A 24,019-nucleotide genomic window follows, 5' to 3' on the forward strand; every position below is an offset into this window, starting at 1 on the left:
TTTATCTAAAAGACTCAAGCATATTCACAATGAACATGATGAATATTGAGAAAAACAATGTTGTTGTTTTCTTTATCGTGTATATTGTAAAACAATTTAATATACATGCCTTATTGCATATGTACAGCGATTTTACATTTTGCAGGCTATGCGTACGTGGTCAAACAGGATGTATCATTAGCGTTGTAGTTTAAGAACCTTCTCCATAAGAAAAGAAAAAGATGAATATCAATTTTAAAAATACACTATTGATGAAATTTAGTGCAAAATATTATTTAGAGCACTAAAAAATTAATCAGAATTTAAACTGTTTACTTGAATATCATTAATAGCTTACATGTATTACATTACGAAGTACTACTAAGGAACATATAGTTTACGAAACTAACAATGCAAATGGCGGTCAAGGTTATCTGTATGCAGATAAACATGAATGTAATCAATCACTACACTGTGCATTATGCAATGCAACTTGACTGTTTTATTAAAGTTTATCGTGAAAAATATTTGCGTTTTATGAATTTAGGATTTTTAATCATACAGAGCATATAATTAATTGCAATATCGGTAATACTGTCTGTATTTAATTTCTGAACTGCAGCGAAGTCAGGTTAGTTTTATGGGTCGTAGACTATGTACACCAAACACCCAAGTTGTGATACCAATTACCCTGCCACAGATACCCAACATGAGCTAATAATTAAGATTCCCCCAATTTGAAGTTGCTAATTAATAGCCACTGGCGAGAATGTGTGAAGTCATGACGCCAGGTGTGTTCAGTAGACCGAAAAATTCGCTGCACTTCGAGATAAGCCAGGTAAAAAAGGGCTTGGGACTTTGAATATACTTCGACATAAGCGGGGTATTCGAGATTACCGTGTTCGAGATATCAGGTGTTTTTTAAATCATAAATATAGAGAAAACGGCCGGGACCGGCTATAGACTTCGACATAAGCGGGGTATTCTAGATACCCCATGTTCGAGATACTGATATTTACCTGTATATCAAACCGTAAACCTTTCTTTTCCTGCTTTTCGTTTCCTGTGGAATTCTTTACTTTCAGGAGAAATTTATGAATTTTACCACCAAAATCAAATGTTTAGTAATGTCCACAAACTTTAACTAAAATGCTCCTGACTTAAATTTATCAAAATGACATGACTACTTAGTATCTTCATACAGAGATTTTTGAATCTATAGCAATGAACCTGTATTGTGTTTGAAAACTACTCACTGTAGACCGTCACCTGACAGGTAGATATTACCCCGAGGGAATAATTATCACATCTGGGCCTATACAAAATGGCAACAGTTAGGGTCAAGCTATCGTTATCTTGATTGAATAATAAGAAACATATAAAGATTTTTAATTAAATAGACAGAGACACAAAGGGCTTAATTTCTCGTGTGAAGCATGTAATAAGTATGTTGTTAAACTTTTCCCTCGTCATTCGATTTGATCCCTCGCTTCGCTCGGCACCAGTTCTCATGGTACTCGGGAAAAGTTTACCAACTTTTACTATATACTTGGTAGTTGAACTTATTCTCCTGTGAGTACTTACAGTACTTTGATTGATGATAACATCGGGCTCAAAAATATTGTTGGAAGTCACATGATATGGAGATGTCGGCTCTCAGGGTTGCATGGTTTGGAGGGTTGATTTCAATAGGTGCATGTGTAATTACGACAAGTTTAAATGGAGTTTGGATTGTGTCAAATGAACAAAGTAAATATTGCTGCTATTGCATTTGCAGTGCAAGTGCATTATTTTATAAAGATAAATACACTGTTGTGGTCCCAGTCTGGTATTGTTTATATTTTGAACAATTTGATCAGCTCTAGATAACAGCTATCCATGTGCTGTACCGTTTTTAAGTTTAATAAATTTTTGCATATCTAGCTGACATCATCTTAAATTTCAAAAAGGAGTTGTTGCAAATTACTGTACAGACATGGTAAACATGCGTGCACTCAGCATGCTAAAGAGTAAAGTGCATTAATAAGATAAGGGGAACTACTTTAATAATATAAATCGCCTGAACAGATGCTGTAGACTTATTCAGTCAAAATAGTGTGTGATGACTAACCATAAGGCCATCTGACATTCTATTCTTTTTTGAATTGCTACCTATTTGCATATAGTATGTACTAATTTTTCTGTAATTATGTTTCAACCCATATTATGATAATAACAAGGGATGTCAGGAACTTAATCCAAAGATTCCTATCACATCTTGTTGACAGGCACAAAATCTTAGGCCTAGAACAAACTTGATGCTTTGTGTCTAGTATAATTTGATTTGTACCCGTCAACTCAACATAATAGGGCTCTTTAGATTAAGTTGATGATGATATAGATGTATATTGTGTACTGTAAATTTTATCAGAGAACATCAACATTACTGGGCAGGTCCCCGGCAGCATGTATACCGCACTGATAAATAACAATGTAATCCAGGATCCATATTACCGTGACAACGACCTGAAGTATCGCTGGATCGGGCGAGATGATTGGACGTACAGCAGGGTGTTTAATGGTAGGACAGTATGCAATCATGTCATGTGTAAAACTGGCAATATCTTAATTCAGACAGAATTTCTATTGGAATCCATAGAAAAATGTATCAAAATGAGTAGGTAATGGTATTTTATATACATGCATCCACATTGTGATATTAATGCAATGCAAACCTTGACCTTGACAAACATGTAAATATAAACATGATAAGAAAACTGGTTGCCAAAAATAGGTCAAAAATGAAAGCATGTTCATGTTATATGGCATGTCATAAAAGACAGATAATAATTCTAAACATGACAGCAGATTCTCTGTAATATTTGTGTGTGTGAAATGTATTTAACCAGAGGAAGAAATTTCTGTTACAGTGAGCTCAGAAATGATGAAGATGACCAATGTTAAGTTGGTCAGTAAGGGGCTGGACACGTTTGCCACGGTCATGATCAATGGTCATCTGGTGGGGGAGACAGACAACATGTTCCTCCAGTACGTGATGGACATCAAACCATACATCAAAGTAGGCAGCTTCAAATTCAACAGTAAAATTATATTTATATACATATACAATGTGAATTGTCTAGTCTGACTTTTATGCAGTCTGTTTCAGTGTGAACTCTGGCCCATTTTACTGTTTTTCTCCTTTTTTTTTTTTTACACTAGAATCTGATAATATGCTGTCTATTCTGACAAAATATTTGTCTCCCCTTTCATGTCAGATTAAACAGGTTTCACGGTTTACGTTTGGTTAAAAACAGCGCTAAAATATTTTACTGAAAGTTGCATTTTCAATAAAAAGGGAAATAAAGAATAAGATTTCCAACTTTAGAATTTTAATATCTGGAATAATTTTTTTTTCTTTCAGGAGGGTGAAAACTCGATCCGAGTGTTATTTACCTCAGCGGTGAATCAGGCGGAGAGTCTGGCCTCCAACCACAGCTACCTGATCCCCCCCGCTTGTCCCGTCCCCCAGTATAAGGGGGAGTGTCACGTTAACATGATCCGGAAGGAACAGTGCTCCTTCAGCTGGGACTGGGGACCTTCATTTCCCACCCAGGGAATCTGGTAGGCAGGACACTCTTTATACTGAAGATTCGTAGGCAGGGCCGTCTTATTTAAAATTATAAAAGGAGTTGGTTTATTATTGCAATGAATATTTCATCTAGTAACAAAATGAGTAGTTTTTCAAAGTTTGGTTAAAAAATTAGTTTATTAATTTTTTGTTTTATTTTTTCTTTGTTATTGATTCTTAGGCGAGATATTTACATTGAGTCTTTCAACACATCAACCATTCGTTATTTCACTGCAGAGACTCGTAAAGGTATCAGTGAAAAATGCCACAACTGCACAATTCATTGCTTTAGCATCAAAATCATGAAATTTATATATCATACTAGGGTTGATCCAAAAGTTCAAAGAATTTCTTCATATTTTATTTATTCATAAGTGAAATTGGTTGAAAATTACAAATGAGAATATACTTTATAGACACTTGTTGAATATTTTAAATAAAAAACATTTTAAAATATTTATGATAGTAAGTCAATGGCAGTTGCCATAGAAACGGTTGTTTGGAAATTCAGGGGAGACATTAACTCGTTTATTATCATTTTAATTCTTAAGACATGAATTGATAATAAAACTGCCACATGTGGTATATAAAACGAAAATTATGTCATTTTTATGATTGCTTGATCTTTTATAAACCTTTTTGTGAGAATTGTACTGATTTTACTGGATATTTAGTTTATTAATTAGGGATGTCAAATCGGTAAATTTTTTATACTCGGTTACTCGGACGTTTTTCCGATCGAGTACCCGGGTACTCGGTAAGTGTGAATAAATATGAACAAGTTAATTTATAACTATAAAACATTGTAAACTATTGTAGAAATAAAGCACATGCTCTGATAGGAGATATTTCTGTTGTATCAATGATGAGCACTTCGTGCCCGACGAAATCTGATACATTTTTGTAAGTTCAATTTATTTATCAGAAAAACACAAGAAATAAAATCATAAGTGGTTTGACAGTGTCTTTGTTTAAAAAAAAAATTTCTGCTCCGTAATTGTACTGTAACCATTAGTTGCAATCTAATTAAAATTAAATGTTAGATCTGCTCGCATACTCGCTACACTAACATCTAACAACATCCCATAGAGGGTCACGTCAGAGTTCAAACTCTATCAACCAATCAAATTGTCGCCTGCAAAAGCATCCTTCAAGCAAATAAGTCTAGAGTTGTTCCGAATTTGACCTCTGACGTGACCCTCTATGGGATGTTGTTAGATGTTAGTGTAGCGAGTATGCGAGTTGATCTAACATCTACTTTTAATTTGTTAGTGTAGCGAGTATGCGAGTGGATCTAACATCTACTTTTAATTAGATTGCCTTTAGTTGCATTTGACGTCCAGGTATCAGTGTTCAGAGCTATGTATGTACAGTTTCAATTTAAAATTAATCAAGTTCTGATTTACGATTCTCGTACACTTTTTTGCTCCTAGATTTTATAGAATTATGGGGCGGTATTTTGTAGTTTGGTGCAAGGATGGACATCAGTTTTTTAAAGCCTTTGCATCAGCCATTTGTATTGGCATGTAATTACGTAATTAAACACAACAATATCAACAATCGCACGTGTAATATCATCTGTCTCTTTTCCCAAGAGTTAACGGCTTCTCGGAGAATTGACAAATTTATCTGATTTATTTAAACATAATTGACCTTAAACGATGTTCAGTGAAAACAAATAATTAAAGCAAACCAAGAATAAGGGTAGAAGACAACCGAAGGTGTGAAGGCCAGGTAGCAGGTGCTTGGTCACAGTAATTACTGTATAAACACTGCCACAGGCGATAACGGTCATTCAGAGGCGTAGGAAACCCTAATTACTGTACGTACAAATTACAATGAGCATTTAATGTTTTAAAACAGATTGTTTAATGTATCAATAAATAAACTTTAAAAAATTAAAAGATATATATCTGAGTAACCAAGGACCGATTTTAGTATTCGATACTCGGACGTTCGATCGAGTACCCGGTTAAACACCCAATTTTACGTTGACGCCACTAAAATCTACCCGATTCGAGATCAATAATTTACCGCCTGTCAATCATTAGGAAAACAATAGCTTCTGATTTGATTGACAGGCCAGCTACCTGTGCTTCCTGAAAATCTGAATTTGCATGTTTTGATAACAATTACCTGGTCACGCGTCAAACGCTTTCATGTACCAGCCTTATGTACACGCGGGCTAACAAATCTAAATCGCGGGGTTGGTGATTTTATTTTTTTAAAAAAAAATGAATACATAATTGAGAGTAGATGATTAAAACATGACTTCACAAAATACTTGTTTTCAATCTTCACGGCAGCATGGTACTTGTAAGCGATATGTTGTCCTGTAGACCGTCCAGAGAAATTAATGCCGATTAAATTGAAACAAAATAGAATTAATTAAAAAAGAAACGATATTTAGCACAAATGGTATGGATGACAAAATATTCTATTTTCACATGTTTTATCTTTGTATAATTATATAGATACAATCTACACCATGTTGTAAAGAAATGTTACAATTATTGCGAGAATACGCGAGTTTCGAGATTGTAAGTTATTGTTTGAATTTTCTCTGATGTCTGTCTCTATTCGTAGTGGAAAGGTAAAGATAACGAACAATGCTCGATCAACATTTTGACATCTTGGGTATTGGGGGTCTCCAGGTAAATAACATCACTGTTACCTAGACCACTCCCCCTCCTCAGGTAACCGTACGATAAAAAAATTGGGTCTTTAACCGGGTACTCGTTGACATCCCTATTATTAATTGATGACTTATTGGTAATTGAAGAGTGATGAAATTTTCCAATATTGTTGCATTATGAATCTATATTATGAATATGCCTGTTGTTTGCTTTCATCAAATCACGATAAAATTTTATAAAGAAATTCCACAAACTTTTGGATCAACCCTCGTATATGAAAGTTTTTTATTTCCATTTTGTATAGTTTGGTTAAAATTGTCATTTTGGCAATATGGCAAAGTTGTCATCCTTAAATACAGTAAAACTGAAATGATAAATAGACTTTGTTGAACTCTTGCAAACTTTGGTTGTGATCCTTTTCCATCAATTTTACTATAGATAGCTTTATTTTAAATCTTTATTGAATACTGTATATCAAAATTAAACTTGGTTAGATTTTTTTTTTGGTCTTGGAATTTTTTTTTCACTTGTATAAAATAGTCACCTTTTAAAATTGACTCCAGCTGTTGTATTTTTATTGTCATCAATGTATAGAAGCTGATGGATCATGGGCCATTGATGCGGAAGTTCACCTTGACGTCCCGTACGGCGAGTCAGTGCCAGGGTCTATTGAGGTTCAACTGGACGTCACAGGTGTTGGGATAAAACAGAACATAACCCTGACACACGAGAACAACAAACTAAAGCAGAGGATGACCATCAATAAGGTGGGCTCATATATTAAAATCATAAAATGTAAAATACAACTTATTAATAGTATTCAATTATACATTTCGATATACTTTATGTAGCCTTCTTTGCTCACTATTTTATGTCATTTATTTGTAAGTAGAACGCTGACATTCGGGAGTGGTGGCCTAATGGTTATGGAGACCAGAATTTGTACAAACTCTACGCTTTCTTCACCAGTGTTGATGGTCGCAGCATGTCGGCCAAAAAGATCACCATTGGATTTAAAACGGTCGAACTTGTGCAGGATTATGTGTCTGGGGATCCAAATCAAGGTTTTAAAATAAGATTAAAATGAAATCTCTCTCAAAATTATGACACTAAAATTATCCAAGTGTTAAAAAGTCATTTCTCATATTAAAAGAAGAGAATTTCAAGAAAAGCATACAAGTTTAATTGTGTGAAAAAGCCAGAGCGAAATGTTTTTATGTATTATTTTTTATCATTTATATGTTGTAGAAAAAGAATATAAATATTGTCTGGAAGACAAGGTATGCTTGCTTTTCGTATAATGGGTCTTGATTTTTCATCTATTTTAGGTAGATCCTTTTACTTCAAAATTAATGGCGTACCAGTCTTCCTCAAGGGAAGTAACTGGATTCCTGCTGACAGTTTCCAGGAGAGAATTACGAAAGACAGGCTTCAAAACCTTCTCCAGTCAGCAAGGGATGTCCACATGAACTCCATGAGAGTGTGGGGAGGAGGGGTAAGCTGGTGAAGTCTTTGAGGGACGTCCATATAAACTCCATGAGAGTGAAAGTGTGTGTGTTTGGGGGGGGAGGGGGGGGGGGAGTCTTAAGAAGTCAGCAAGTGACCTCCACATGAACTCTATGAGAGTGTGGGGGAGAGGGATAAGTCTTCTTCAGTCAGCAAGGGACGTCCACATGAACTCTGTGAGGTGTGGGGGAGAGGGGTAAGTCTTCTTCAGTCAGCAAGGGACGTCCACATGAACTCAATGAGGGTGTGGGGAGGAAGGGTAGTTTTACTTTAGTCAGCAAGGGACGTCCACATGAACTCAATGAATATTCTGTTTGGGGGGGGGGGGGGGGGTGGTGGAGGGAGACTACTTCAGACTTCAGTCAGTGAGGGACATCCACCATCCACATGAACATCATGAGATTGGGAGGGGGGGATAAGTCTCCTACAGTTGGCTGGGGAACACAGAACACACATGTATGTAGTGGTAAGGTGCCTGCGATGACTTTCTACATCCATTGGGGCAGAGGAAGAATAAGTAGGTTACCTATTGTCTGTTTCCATCAGTTTGTCTGCTGTGAGATACCAGATGAATTTAATAAAAAGTGTCTTAAACATATTTTGAATTTATTTATTTGGGAGTGCCTAACACTGTTATTGTTACAGGTTTATGAGTCGGACGAGTTTTATGATCTGGCAGATGAGCTTGGAATTCTGATTTGGCAGGACTTGATGTTTGGTTGTGCCATGTATCCAACAAACCCACAGTTTCTGTCTTCTGTCAAGGAGGAAATCACACAACAGGTAAAGGGAGACAATAAATAACATCCAAGGGAAATAATAACACAAACAAGGGGAGATAATTGTATAGCAAAGGGAGGTAATAACATAGCAAAGGGGGATAATAACACAACAATTAAAGGGAGACAGGAAATTATAAAGGTAGATAATTACACAACAAAGGGAGATAATTAGCATCTATGATACAGAACCTGTTGAGATCTCTAAATGATTTCTAACATGATCATTAAAAAAAAAGCACCTCCCACTTTAAGCTGTGCAGCAGGTAAGATTTTGTCGAATTAATTTTGAACGTGGTGTAGACGTAATTGACTTGAAATCAGGTGGATGGTTTAATCTTCTTGTAGATGGAGACCTAATATAATTGAAGGGTCTTAAAATCTCAGTTTAACTAGAAACAAAATAAATATAGGTGATACAGACAGCTCTCTGATGGACTTAATGGATGCTGCAACTGTTATCCCACTAGCTTTAAATTTATCCAACACTGGATGCTTTCCATAATTTCGATTTTTCCCTCTCGTTCGGATTGAAATAAGATTCTGTCAGAATAAGTTTTAAAAGTGATTGAGCATTTGACATTTTACATTCCTGGTGAAATTTTTCTCCAAATATATAGTAGGAAAGAATCAGCATTTACTATTTGTACATGCATTTGATCAAATCAGATTTATTTGTAGAATGGGCTGTTTTTAAGATACAGAATAGTTGCATAATACAATACAGTAAATAGGCTAATACAGAACAGAAAATAGCTCTGCCCATTGCTAATATAGAACAGCAAATTCCAAAGAAAATCACTGCTATCATGTCACAATTAAGTCGGTCAACTGTTTTTTACCATCACTCAAGAGTACTCACTTTGTGACCTTGGTCATCATTGTCCAGTTTAAAGGTAACCTTTAATGCTATTGGATGATAGACAGGTAGAAATATATTCAGTTGTCAAACGAGAAATTAAGAGATGATCACACACGACTTGTCAAAATAATACCGGTAATACATGTGTATTGAAGGAAGATTTTACAAGACAATTCTTTTTTGTGACATTTTCATTAAAGAATCACCATTGGTAATCCTTTTTCAATTGGAGATATTAACAACTGAGTTTAATTAGCATGCCCTGATTAATAACTCACATTAGTGAACTTGTGACTTTTTAACATTCATGTCAATAAATACTAAGTATAAATAGGGAAAAAAATAAGAACAGTAAAGATTTATGTATTGCAGTAAAGTACATGTGTACTTAAGGGGAAATGGAAAAAAACAATTACAGTAAAACTCGTTTAGTACAAACATGGATATAGCAAATTCACGGATATAGCGAAGTTTTTCTGGTTCCCCGGCAAAATTCTTAACAAATCTTTGTTACAGTAAAATTTTATGGTTATAACGAACTCGGATATAACTAATTTACGGATATAGCGAACTGATTTTGAGTTCTGTTGAGATTAAATATAATGAAATTTACATCTTTTATAACGAACTTTCAAAGATCTCAAAATTTGATAAATTGAACTAAATTTATTTTCTTTTAGCATTTGTATATAAGATTCAATTCATAATAACACTTTAGTTATCAAACGTATGTTTTGTAATATTTGCTTCCCTAACATATTTGGTAGTAATACTTGAAGAATAACATGCATATAACGAATTCGCTATATATGGTTATACGAATTCATTATACGGATATAACGAATTCCGCATATTGCGAATTAAGTTCACAGGTCCCAAGGACTTCGTTATAACCGAGTTTTACTGTATTCCCAAACTGAATTAAACTGTGGAGTTTTCATTGCACAGTTTTCCTTATAGTTTAGTAACAAACAGTGCGATTACACTTTTAAGTAAATATTTTTTGTTATTTTATTAACAAATTTTACATATTCAGAAATAACAAATAAAAAAAATGATTTTATGATATTCAGAAAAGGGATGCTGATGATAAAAAAAGTAGGCCCTCTAAAATATTTATTTGTGTTATGTTGTTCAGTGTTTCACTATCTGAACATGTAATCTCATTCTATTTCAGGTCAGGAGACTAAAGTCCCATGCTTCACTTCTGCTGTGGAGTGGAAATAACGAAAATGAGAAAGCTCTACGACAAAGCTGGTAATTAACAAAGTTAAGATATCAGTTTTTATTTAGCCATGGGTGAAAAAACATGATGTGACAATGCATTGTTTGTACATGATAAAAAGCAATTAGCATGACATCACCATGCATTGCAGCACATAGTAAATCTTATCAAAGTTGAAACACAGTGATGGATTTATTTTTACAAAGAATTTATTTGGGAAATGCATAAATATGTTATCCAGGTCCAATCAAGAGTTTATAGGGATTTACTCCGGGTTGTATTCCAGGGTGTATGGAATAAAATCCTGGGTGAATCATTGTACACCCTCGATTGAACCTAAATAACTAACACATGTTCCCAAAGAATTTGTAAAACAGATAATTATGTCAGGGGCAACAATAAAGCATTAGAAAAAGCCAGAAGAAGAAGCAGCAGCATACCTTTCAGTTTACAGTGTAACAAGTTATACAGTGTAAAATTCTTGTTTTGTACAGGTTCTTTAAGCAGATGTAAACTTTGGTCCTTTATTTTGTAGTACAACACAGATGTAAACTTTACGCTTTATTTTGTAGGTATAACACAGATGTAAACTTTACTCTGTATTTTGTAGGTATAACACAGATGTAAACTTTACACTGTATTTTGTAGGTATAACACAGATGTAAAGTTTACTCTGTATTTTGTAGGTATAACACAGATGTAAACATTACTCTGTATTTTGTAGGTATAACACAGATGTAAACATTACTCTGTATTTTGTAGGTATAACACCGATGTAAAGTTTGGACCTTTATATTGTAGGTATAACACAGATGTAAACTTTGGTCCTTTATATTGTAGGTATAACACAGATGTAAACTTTGGACCTTTATTTTGTAGGTATAACACAGATGTAAACTTTGGACCTTTATTTTTTAGGTATAGCACAGATGTAAACTTTGGTCCTTTATATTGTAGGTATAACACAGATGTAAACTTTACTCTGTATTTTGTAGGTACTGTAGATCACTTAATTTTCGCAACACCTTATTTTCGCGAGATAGCCATTGACTCTTTATTAGCGAGACAAAATTTTCACGAATTGTCGTCATTTCTCTATGTAACCTTAAGGAATTCTTTTATACGTGAGAATGAAATTCTTGCGAGCATACCGTCTCACGTAATTGCGCAAAAATAAAGTTCTCGCGAATAAAAAGTGATTTACAGTATAACACCGTTGTAAACTTTGGACCTTTATTTTGTAGGTATAACACAGATGTAAACTTTGGTCCTTTATTTTGTAGGAATAACACAGATGTAAACTTTGGTCCTTTATTTTGTAGGTATAACACAGATGTAAACTTTACGCTGTATTTTGTAGGTATAACACAGATGTAAACTTTGGTCCTTTATTTTGTAGGAATAACACAGATGTAAACTTTGGTCCTTTATTTTGTAGGTACAACACCGTTGTAAACTTTGGTCCTTTATTTTGTAGGTACAACACCGTTGTAAACTTTGGTCCTTTATTTTGTAGGTACAACACCGTTGTAAACCTTGGTCCTTTATATTGTAGATATAACACAGATGTAAACTTTACACTTTATTTTGTAGGTATAACACAGATGTAAACTTTACTCTGTATTTTGTAGGTGTAACACAGATGTAAACTTTACGCTGTATTTTGTAGGTATAACACAGATGTAAACTTTGGTCCTTTATTTTGTAGGTATAACACAGATGTAAACTTTACGCTGTATTTTGTAGGTATAACACAGATGTAAACTTTGGTCCTTTATTTTGTAGGTATAACACAGATGTAAACTTTACGCTGTATTTTGTAGGTGTAACACAGATGTAAACTTTGGTCCTTTATTTTGTAGGTATAACACAGATGTAAACTTTTGACCTTTATTTTGTAGGAATAACACAGATGTAAACTTTGGTCCTTTATTTTGTAGGTACAACACCGTTGTAAACTTTGGTCCTTTATTTCGTAGGTACAACACCGTTGTAAACTTTGGTCCTTTATTTCGTAGGTACAACACCGTTGTAAACTTTGGTCCTTTATTTTGTAGGTAAAACACCGTTGTAAACTTTGGTCCTTTATTTTGTAGGTACAACACCGTTGTAAACTTTGGTCCTTTATTTTGTAAATACAACACCGTTGTAAACCTTGGTCCTTTATATTGTAGATATAACACAGATGTAAACTTTACACTTTATTTTGTAGGTATAACACCGTTGTATACTTTGGTCCTTTATTTTGTAGGTATAACACAGATGTCAACTTTAGACTGTATTTTGTAGGTATAACACAGATGTAAACTTTACGCTGTATTTTGTAGGTGTAACACAGATGTAAACTTTGGTCCTTTATTTTGTAGGTATAACACAGATGTCAACTTTACGGTGTATTACAATGACTACGTGACCCTGTACCATGACACGATACAGCCCGTCGTCCAGACTGAGGACACGACTCACCCCTTCATCATGTCCAGCCCCAGTAACGGGGTACAGAGTCTGCAGGAGGGATTCGTTGCTAAGCAACCATGGAGTGAACTCTACGGAGACAGTACGTTATATGATACATGTATTTTGAAAAATCGGTATTGGTTTCAAAATTGCATATGGTTTTTAGCCGGGCTTATTGCTCAAAGAGCAATTGCCGGCTTATGTGATCCTGTTCAAGGCAGGATGTTGACCCCATAGTCGCCATTTTAAAGTTACGTGCAAAAATATAGTTCTTACTCTCAACCGCTTTTGAGATCATAAAAACGCTAAATAAAGCAACAAAATAAAACGAAGTTTTATCTATATAAAATAAACATTAGTAGTAATGACTTTGAAAACTTCATAAGTCAAAGAACATAGTTCATTAGCGTAAGGATTTTTGATAATCAGTGTTACCGTAGTTCTCTACACATACGAGGTAAAGCAGGAGAGGGAACCAGACTGGCCTGTTTGTTTACATTCAGCTGCGGTACCAGATTAATTCTGATTCTGACAAAATTGGACCGTGGTATTAGGATTGAAAAACTCACTGTCAGTGTCTTATCATTTATATTGATAGTTTTAAAATAATTTTTTCATCAGAATATAAACGTGATTCATGTAACAGATCCATTCTACTCTGTAAATGAGCCCGGCTCTCTGTACTTCTGAGTACTTTGATTTTTTTCCTGTGCTTTCACCTTCTTCACATGTGCAGTACCTGTTACAAGATCTTGTTGAAAGCCTATTATACCATGATATTTGTCCTCTTTATCTGTAACTTGAAATTTGGTAACTTTACAATATGCCATAAAATACTTCACTTCAAACAGTAGGAAGCAAAATGTGGAGGATCACAAATTTTTGAATTTGCTTTTGAAAACATTATCCTAATCCCTGATAATGAAGCTGAATTTTTGCTACATCATGAAAAGCAAGCAAAAACTAGTGCTAATTGTAACGGAAACCGTTACAGATGTTCCCCAAACGCTCCCCAACTCCCTTCTCGTGCCATATTCCCTGTAAGTTTCATTAAAGAGGGCAAAATCTATGCATTTAAGACATAAACAACGTTTTCCCAAAAGTATACCAAGTATTTCAAATTTAAGCAATGCAGGCGTGCACATGTGATTGCATGAGCGTAATGACGATATCATCTTGTCTACACTATTTTACTCATATGCACGTGCACGCACGTGCATGATGACCATACCTTCTTGTAGGAGTTCATTATGTCTGTCTATGTTCTTAATCCCATCCTGTTTGGTTGAAAAACAAGGGAGTTATAGCCATTTAAAGTTTAAGCCAATCAGATTGCAGCGCACGTGGATGCGCGTGTTTTCATGACAATTATTATATATCATATTGTAGAACATCTTAAAGTATGCCTATGTTTTAAATTTCAAAGCATTTTGTAAAAAAAACAGAAAAGATATTGAGATTTTTGTTTCAGCCAATCAGAGCAAAGCGCACCTGCACGCACGTGCATGCATGTGAATGGTGACCATACCATCTTGTAGGAGTCCTTTATGTCTATCTATGTTGTATTTCCCATGCTGTTTGGTTGGAAACCAAGGGAGATATACTCATTTAAAGTTTCAACCAATCAGATTGCAGCGCACGTGCATGCGCGTGATTTCATGAAAAATTTTATAAATCATATTGTAGTACATCCTAATACATGTCTATGTTATAAATTTCAAAGCATTTCATCATAAAACAAAAAAGATATTAAGATTTCTGTTTCAGCCAATCAGAGCAAAGCGCACGTGCATGCGCGTGAGTTCATGCAAATTTGACCATGTCATCTTATCTACACAACTTATATATCTTTATATAATGAGTTTCAAAACATTTTATCTAAAAATATTAAAGTTACAACCATATTAAATATATCGGTCAGTTTACTCATTGCACGCGCCCGCACGTGCATGCGAATGCGCGCAAAATGACCTTCGTTCGGCACATCTACACAACATGCCTACTAACCCTAAAAAGGTTTTAACTTAGTTTGGTGAACAGTTTCTGAGAACACTTCCGGACAAAAAAGTACCGGAGAAGAAATAAGAAGAAAAAAGAATAATAATAACTAGTGCTAATTGTAACGGGGACCGTTACAGATGTTCCCCAAACGCTCCCCACCTCCCTTTTGGTGCCATATTCCCTGTAATCTCTATTAAATAAGAAATACTTTATGGAATTTAGACTTAATGAAAGTCTTTGCACGCGACCATATTATCTTGTCTATACCATCTAAAATTTTAATATACTTAATATCAAAGCATTTAATCCATAAGTATTAAAAAATACACTCATTCGAATGTAATTTTAATTTTACTCATTTTGCGTGCACGCACGTGCAAGCACGTGCATAATGACTACACTTTCTTTTAGGAGTCCCCTATATTTATCTATGTTCTAAAGCCCATCCTGTTTCGTTGAAAAACAAAGGAGTTATAGCCATTTGAATTTTCAGCCAATCAGATTGCAGCACACATACATGCGCGTGATTTCATAAATTTTTATCTTTATCGTATTGAAGGGTATCTAAATGAATGACTATATTTTAAAATTCCAAACATTTCGTCAAAAAAACAAAGGAGATATAGTCATATAAAGTTTCAGCCAATCAGATTGCAGCAAACGTGCATGCGCGTGATTTCATGATTTTTTCCTATATCATATTTTAGGATATCCCAATGCATGACAATGTTTCAAATTTCAATGCATTTCGTCAAAAAACAAAGAAGATATAGCCATTTAAAGTTTCAGCCAATCAGATTGCAGCACGCGCGCATGCGCATGCTTTCATGGAAATTTTTATATATCATGCTGTAGATTTTTAAAATGTAGCACTATGTTCAAAATTTCAAAAGATTATGACAAGAAACAAGAAAGATATTGAGACTTTAGTTTCAGCCAATCAGAGCGAAGCGCACGTGCATGCGCGTGAGATTTTGCTATTTTGACCATGCTGTCTTGTCTATACTACTAATGTATCCTTATATTATGAGTTTCAAAAAAATTCTTCCAAAAAAAGAAAAGTTACAGTAATATCCATTATATTGGTCATTTCTCGTGTTGCACGTGCGCGCTCTTGCAAGCACGTGCGCGCAAAATGACCTTCGTTCGGCAAATCTACATAACATGTCTACTGACCCTAAAAACATTTTACCTTAGTCGGATGTATAGTTTACAAGATCACTCGAGGACAAAATTTTCCCAGGAATAATAATAATAATAATAATAATAATAAGAAACAGAGTAAAAACAATATGTTCCCCAACTTCGTTTGGGGAACATAATAACTAGAGCAAAGCTCGTTGCAAAGCAACGAGTAGGTCTTCCGTCCGGTTTTGACCGGACGGAAGAGAACAAAAGAAAGCAATGAGCTAAGTAGTCTCCAGTGACTTTATAATTTCAATTTTGCATCAAAACCTTCAAAATAAGCCATTTTTGCAACTTCCGGTTTGACCGGAAGTGACGACGACGCACGGAAAAATTACTTTGTATGCTTCCAGAGACATATGTAACCCAAAAACTTGTCAAGAACGGCAAAAAAATGTGTTTTTCGACTACTTCCGGTTTGACCGGATGTGACGACGCCAGACGAATTTTGACGACGCCAGTAGATTAAGCTTGTCATTTTGAACAACTTTGCTTCTTTGACGTATTACAAATTCTAAATACTTTTGTAGATATAAAGGAAAAACGTTCGGCCCCTCTCGGCCCCTGAATTAAGGGGCCAGCCCTTTTTTCGAGGTATCATTTGAAAGATCTCCGAATTCTATACTTTTTTTGTTCTACATGTATGAACAAAATATTTCTAGGTAAAAAGTTATCGTAGAAAAAGTGTTAAAATTTTTGAAATTCTTGATAGGACTATTTTTGGACCATAGCGAGCGTCGGCGCTTCGTACTTCCGGTGGTTGTGATATACGAAATTCACTTCTCCAAAGGTTGCTCTAGCATCACTGAAAATTTCATGCTTCTGCGTTGAGTGGTTTTTCAGAAAACTGCCGGACAAAGTGACCATCTGAAAATCACTAAAACGCGGAAAACTCAAAACCGGAAGTGACGTCATCAAAACCAAAAAAAATAGTTCTAGTTTTTTTCATGCTCTATCAGTCCTGAAAGTTTCATGAAAATCGAGCCAGCCGTTTTCGAGAACTCGCGTGCACAAAATCGGTAAGAAAAAAAACAATAATAATAATAATAATAATAAAAATAGTGGAAAAGAAACCTAAGAATAACAGTAAGGTCTTCCGCTGAAGACGGAAGACCTTAACTAGAGCAAAGCTCGTTGCAAAGCAACGAGGAGGTCTTCCTTCCGGTTTTGACCGGAAGTGACTTCAACACCAGAGAGCAATGTGATAAGTCGTCTACAGTGACTTTATAATTTCAATTTTGCATCAAAACCTTCAAAATAAGATATTTTTGGCTACGTCCGGTTTGACCGGAAGTGACGTCGACGGGCGGAAAATTAATTTTTATGCTCCTAGATACATATTTTATCCAAAATCGTGTCAAGAACGGCAAAAATACGCGTTTAAAAACTACTTCCGGTTTGGCCGGAAGTGACGACGGCGGACATATTTTGACGACGCCAAAAGATTAATCTTGACATTTTGAACAACTTTGCTTCTTTGACGTATTACAAATTCTCAATACTTTTTGAGATATAAAGGAAACTCGCTCGGCCCCTATAGGCCCCTCATTTTAGGGGCCAGCCCTTTTTTGGATATACCAGTTGAAAGAACTTGTAATTCTACACTCCTTTTGTTCTACATGTCTTAACAAAATATTTCTAGGTAAAAAGTTATCGTAGAAAAGTTGTTAAAAATTTTGAAATTCTTGATAGGTCTATTTTCGGGCCATAGCGAGCGTCGGCGCCTCGTACTTCCGGTAGTTGTGATATACAAAAGGCACTTCTCCAAAGGTTGCTCTAGCATCCCTGAAAATTTCACACTTCTATCTTCAATGGTTTTTGAGAACATTGCCGGACAAAGTGACCCTCTAAAAATGACAAAATCGCAGAAATCTCCAAACCGGAAGTGACGTCATCAAAACAAAAAATATATACCTAGATTTTTTGATCTTCTATCAATCCTGAAAGTTTCATGAAAATCGATTAAGCCGTTTTCGAGAACTCGCGTGCACAAAATATGTAAGAAAAAAAATAATAAAAACTGTGGAAAAGAAACCTAAGAATAACAGAAAGGTCTTCCGCTGAAGACGGAAGACCTTAATAATAATAATAATAATAATAAGAAACAGAGTAAAAACAATATGTTCCCCAACTTCGTTTGGGGAACATAATTAACAGTATTTTATGTAAAAAACATCTTTCCAGATTTACTGTACTTGTAAATCTAACCTTTCTTTTTATATTTCAGTCCACGATTACCGATACTTGGACCCGTTCTTTGACTCCAGTGTTTACCGAGTCCCGAGATTGGCCTCAGAGTATGGACTGCAGTCTCTCCCATCTTACGAGACGCTGGCAAAAGTTTACGCAGAGGATGACCTAGATTTCTGGTCAGACATGAGTGAACATCGGCAACACCATCCACTTGGTGAGGAAAGCTACATGTAAAATAGAAGACTACCAAATAATTTTTTATCCTTTTTAATATTTAAGCGTAATAGTAATTTTTCAGTTTTTTTAGTATCTAAAACATTTACTGTAAACCAACTTTTATTCTTGTGCGAGAAATATTTGTGAGTTTTGTGATCTACATTAACTTGAAAAAATAAATCGCTGCAAACCATTTATTTTTATTAGGCTTTAGTAGAGAATGTTTCCTTAGTCACAAAAATTTATGGTTGCAGATTGATTTCTAACTGATGAATCACAAATAAAGATGATGCAAATAATAGTTGTATTACAGTAATACTGTGAGTAAGGGCAACTAACATTGAATATTATAAGGTTATTGAACTTCTTGGTGAATATTGGCACAACTTGGCTGTTCAAATGCACGAGCTTAGCTATATAATAAAGGAGTTATTGAACTTATATTGGCGAATATTGGCACTCGTCAATAACACCTTTATTATATAGCTAAAACATTTCCACATAATTTGTAATAATTATTTCAACTTAAAAAAAGGCAAATTAATGATATTTTTAATATCGGTATTCAAATTAACGTCTGTCCTGTAAGCGTTCAATATCGCATCATTCCGACGACCCTACTGAGCAATATGATTTGCTTACTTATGTTTTAATGGGTCTAAATACGTACTAAATTTTTATTAAATAATTTCATTTTATGTGAAAAATAAACAAGATCTTTATTTCCCTTCTTTCTATTTATTCTGTATAGCATAAGCGCATTATTTACAAATGTTTCAAACGTATGAGCCCACCCATGTAAGTAAAGAATATTTTAAATTCATGGCTGGCTATTTAATGCATTCGAGCAAAGTGTCCTAGTTAGCTCAAAACATTCTAGCTATAAGACATGTGACGAAATTTTGTATTCACAAAATTACCTGAGGAAAGATATCACGTGGTGAATTATAATATTCAACGTGTCACAGTCCTTGGTTACAACAGATAGAGCGAGTGTAAGAAGTTATTTTTTTGTCTTTTAAAACATGAGCGCATGTTTGTCTTTTAATCTCCTTTTCACACAACATTACTAATGCAAATATACAACTACTGTTAAAAGGAGAATAATAGACAAACATGCGCTGACTATGTATAAAGTCAGCAAAAAAGTGGCCGTCCTCATTATCTTACGGAGATAGAAGAAATTGCGATGATCCCTGCCTTAGACAACAGATTCGTACATCGTAAATACATACTTCTTAATTATTGTAATTAAGTTCGAAAGTAATAGATTAGATGTTAATAATTCCTGCAAAATGCCTGTTTTGAATGTTTATTATGATGCAATTTTGCATATCCTTAAGTGCAGTCATCCTTTTACCTTATTTTCAACCTTTCTGATAAAGTTCACACAAACATAAAGGGCTTTTTTAAGTTCACCGTTTCCTAACATGTTGAATTGGTACCCCTTCTTTGTTGTCTGTTGCCAGGTAACGTACAGCTTATGACAGAGGTCATCCTATACCTGAACTTGCCTAACGCCCCCGACAGGAAACAGAGGTTCAAGGACACCATTTATGTCACCCAGGTAACTCAAGTTCATGGTAATTGATGTGTTGAATTCTGAATAAAATGATATCAACATGCACTTCAGGTTTCCATTTTATGAAGTAACCCTTGTCTGGCATTTCTCTAATCAGCTGACAAAGATTAAAACAAGTGCTGACAGCAAAAAGAAATAATTTAATGTTTTTAAGTTTTAAGATTCTTCCATTAATCTTTACCCCGTAAGATATAGGTGACAGACTGGCATTCAGAACACTGTTTCAGGAGTTGTATTTATAAAGGGATGTCACTCTTACACATGAATTTAAAGGTGAATTAATTGAGAAAGGAATAAAATATACTGTACATGTATCCTTTATGTAGAGAATTTTAAATTTACCACACATTTTTTAATTAATTAAGAACACTTCCTTTGGAGTAAAATGATTTTTTTCATTTCATTTGTGCTGAAAATTTATTTGATAAACATTGTACTGGTTGTAGATCGATCAGGCAGTTGCCATTAAAACAGAGACCGAACATTACCGCCGCTGGCAGAACAGACTGGACAATACAGGGAGAGGCAACACTATGGGGGCCATGTACTGGCAGCTCAATGATATCTGGCAGGCCCCCACTTGGTCATCAATAGGTAAGAATGTCCATAATAAATGTACTGACAGCTTAATGATATCTGACAGCTTAATGATATCTGACAGCTTAATGATATCTGACAGCTCAATGATATCTGACAGGTTTATGATATCTGACAGCTTAATGATATCTGACAACTTAATGACATCTGACAGCTTAATGATATCAGGCAGCTGAATGATATCTGGCAGGCCCCCACCTGGTCCTCCATAGGTAAGTGTCTCTTATAACAAGACCTAATACATAACAACATGTGCCTCCTATAGGCAGGGATCAGTGGTGGTAATTTTATACCAGTGGTAAATACTGGCATTTCCCATCTTGATAAATATCACTGGTTTTTTCTAGGAAATACTGGAAATACAAAGATCTGTAGATTCCTTATTTTATGTGAGCAATTAAAATATCATAAAATACTAGGTAACTCTCAGCATACAAGATATGTCTGTTCTATCTTTATTTCTTCCAATTAATGTGCAAATTAATGCAGTGCAAAATAAGCAAGTTTTTATCTTTTTCTGTGAAACTATTTACTCCATCCTTACAGAATATGGAGGCAAATGGAAGATGCTCCATTACTATGCCCAACACTTCTTCTCCCCCATGCTTATCTCCCCTTATGAGGAGGATGGTGAAGCCAAAGTGTACATCTGTATGGACGAGATAAAGATCCACACCGAGAGACACGCCCACACACATCAGATACAGTTTATACCTACACGACACCACAGGGCCGGATTCCTGTTTATTCCTCAGAGTCAAGCCCACTCCCCCCACCCCGGGGCTCAGGTCTCAGGTACGCTGTACGTCTCCCTGTACTCCTGGGACAACCTGACCCCGCTACACACCTGGACTCAGCCCTTCCAGGTAAGGGGATTTAAAATGTAGACATGGCCATTCTAATTAAACCCCACGTAACTTGTTGCGGGAGGTATAATGTTTTGGACTGGTCCGTCAGAGTGTCAGTCATTCTGTCAGTCCTGTTTTTTTTTCTCAGTGCAACTCCTCATGAACCGCTGCACACAATTTCTTCAAACTTTGCAGATACATGTATTAAGGACACAATGTGAAGATGTGCATATTACCAGGAAATTCCGATTCCTTTATTTTTTCTGGAAATTTCTGCACTTTTCAACTTAGATTTTTGGCCATAGCTTGAAAATAGAGATGAACAGTTTGTTAGCCCAACTTCTCTTAAACTGCTGCAGAGAATTTCCTCAAACTTTGCAGATATTTAGGACACAGTATGTAGATGTGCATATTACCAGGAAATTCCGATTCCTTTATTTTTTCCGGGAATTTCAACACTTCAACTTTTGGGAGAGCGTGGGGTAAGTGAGCTTGCTCACTTTTTCTTTCATTAAAACTTGTAACCTGTAAAATAGAGACACACCATTCTAGGTAATGTGACTTGTAACCTGTAAGATATGTACACAAACCTTACAGGAAGAAAGAAAAAGATTATTTATTTTTTAATCATACACTCTCATATTTGACATGTGTAATTTCTTACCTTTATTTTCAATCACACTATATAATTCAACAACCTGTCTAGATGTATTTTGATTCAAAGTTTGTCTACCAGTGCATGTCATATTGCACAGGTTTGACTGCAGTATAAAATAGCTGTCTCTAATCCATACTCCTCAACTTATTTCAGATGAATTTGACGTCCCAGCTGGTGTTTTCTGCCAACATTAACACCATGTTACAGCAGGCCAGCTGTATCAGAAGACAGAACTGCTTCCTGTACTATCACCTAGGCAACCCACAAAATGGCCCCACGGCCTGGCAAACTCTCTCAATCTTCCAGAGTGCAATAGGGTTACAGAAAGCCAAAATACAGGTTTGTGTATATCAAGTTACAAACCTGATACACAATACACATCCAAAATCAAGGATCATCTTCTCTAGAAGAACGCTACGGGTAGATCACAGGGGCATCTTATCTGCTCTGTTCTCTACTACACATATAAAAATACACATAATCTAAATTATGTGTATTCGAGAACAGAGTGGATAAAATGCCCCTATGGATAGATGGGAATTCTGGAGTGCGAGAATAATTAAATGCAATTAGAATTTTACACATTCAACAAATTTTTGATTATCAATACCTTTTAAACTCAGTACATGTATACTGGTTTGTTGTTATTGTGATCAGTCTCAATCAATATAGGGCTATTTTAATTGTACCACATACATGTATTTAAATACGGTTCCCTTTAATATAAAAATATCAAATGAGCAATATTAACATTCTGTACTAGGAGAGATAACTCATACTAGTTTGACATCATCACTACCATTGTTTTTTTCCTTATAAGGTAACAAACATTGTCACAGTGAAGAAGGACCAAGTTTACAACATCACCGTCAGCACGTCGGCCATTGCTCCGTTTGTCTGGCTGGACACGCCGGGAGTTCAAGGTCGTTTCTCTGACAACGGCTTCCTCATGGTGCACTCAGTTAGATACCTGCAGTACTTCGCCTGGGAGTTAGTGGACTTAAAGACGTTAGACTTGGCAATTACGGTGAAATCTCTGATGGACATTTACTACTAACTGAAAATAAGTGGGCATTTCTTGAAAGGACCTGGGCAAAGTGCAATATGTGTTTTTTACTTAATCAATATGATACTTATAGGCAATCTTTAAATAATTGTTTGCCCTCCTCCAACCGACTGGCAGCTGTCTTTAAAAGAAATGTTTACAGATGTCCTTTCCCAACCAGCTGGCTTAAATGACCCTAACTCACAATTTTTTTTCACCTGCAGAAAATATTTTTGCTTACACTTTTTTTTTGGAATTTACTCATTCCATCAACAAATACAATGTATTACAATATTTTATATATTTTCAAAATAAGCGTAGATGTAGAGATTTTCTGTGTAAAAAAAATTTCCAAGATTTTCCTACATATATTTATCAACCAGTCGGTGAAGGACAAACATTATTTGAAAAATTGTCCTATAGTATACCCGGTACTAATGTCTTGTTATACACACTGATTTCAAATTGTAGCACAAAAATTTATTTTTATCATCTTTATATGTTTTGAACTTGTTATTCATTAAACATTCATAAAAAGAAAACAATGTTTAAATATAAGATTCCTGAATTGGTTATCTCCTGATGGTTTGATGGATTTGAACCCTGGATTTGATGTATAATCAACTGTTAGTGGAAAAAA

At 35.1% G+C, this 24,019-nt stretch overlaps 1 protein-coding gene across 2 annotated transcripts; it reads left to right on the forward strand.

The window, feature by feature from the left end:
- Positions 1-1,628: 1,628 nt before the first annotated feature.
- LOC134229511 (beta-mannosidase-like) lies at positions 1,629-23,899 on the forward strand. 2 transcript variants are annotated; one of them, XM_062711257.1, is made up of 18 exons: positions 1,629-1,728; positions 2,390-2,539; positions 2,889-3,037; positions 3,383-3,582; positions 3,771-3,838; positions 6,820-6,992; positions 7,118-7,289; positions 7,554-7,720; positions 8,377-8,514; positions 10,550-10,629; positions 12,964-13,154; positions 18,468-18,647; positions 20,119-20,216; positions 20,678-20,803; positions 21,019-21,040; positions 21,375-21,694; positions 22,488-22,673; positions 23,155-23,899. In XM_062711257.1, the coding sequence occupies exons 2-18, from the start codon at positions 2,425-2,427 to the stop codon at positions 23,389-23,391; spliced, it is 2,622 nt and encodes an 873-aa protein (XP_062567241.1). In that variant the 5' UTR covers positions 1,629-1,728; positions 2,390-2,424; the 3' UTR covers positions 23,392-23,899. The 2 variants fall into 2 exon arrangements, with proteins under 2 accessions (XP_062567241.1, XP_062567240.1); XM_062711256.1 differs by lacking the exon at positions 21,019-21,040 and having other exon boundaries at positions 20,678-20,825.
- Positions 23,900-24,019: the final 120 nt, after the last annotated feature.

The sequence above is a fragment of the Saccostrea cucullata genome, unplaced genomic scaffold (genome assembly GCF_032062105.1).
Source record: "Saccostrea cucullata isolate Sc308-1 unplaced genomic scaffold, CSIRO_AGI_Scuc_v1 ctg311, whole genome shotgun sequence".
Taxonomy (NCBI): domain Eukaryota; kingdom Metazoa; phylum Mollusca; class Bivalvia; order Ostreida; family Ostreidae; genus Saccostrea; species Saccostrea cuccullata.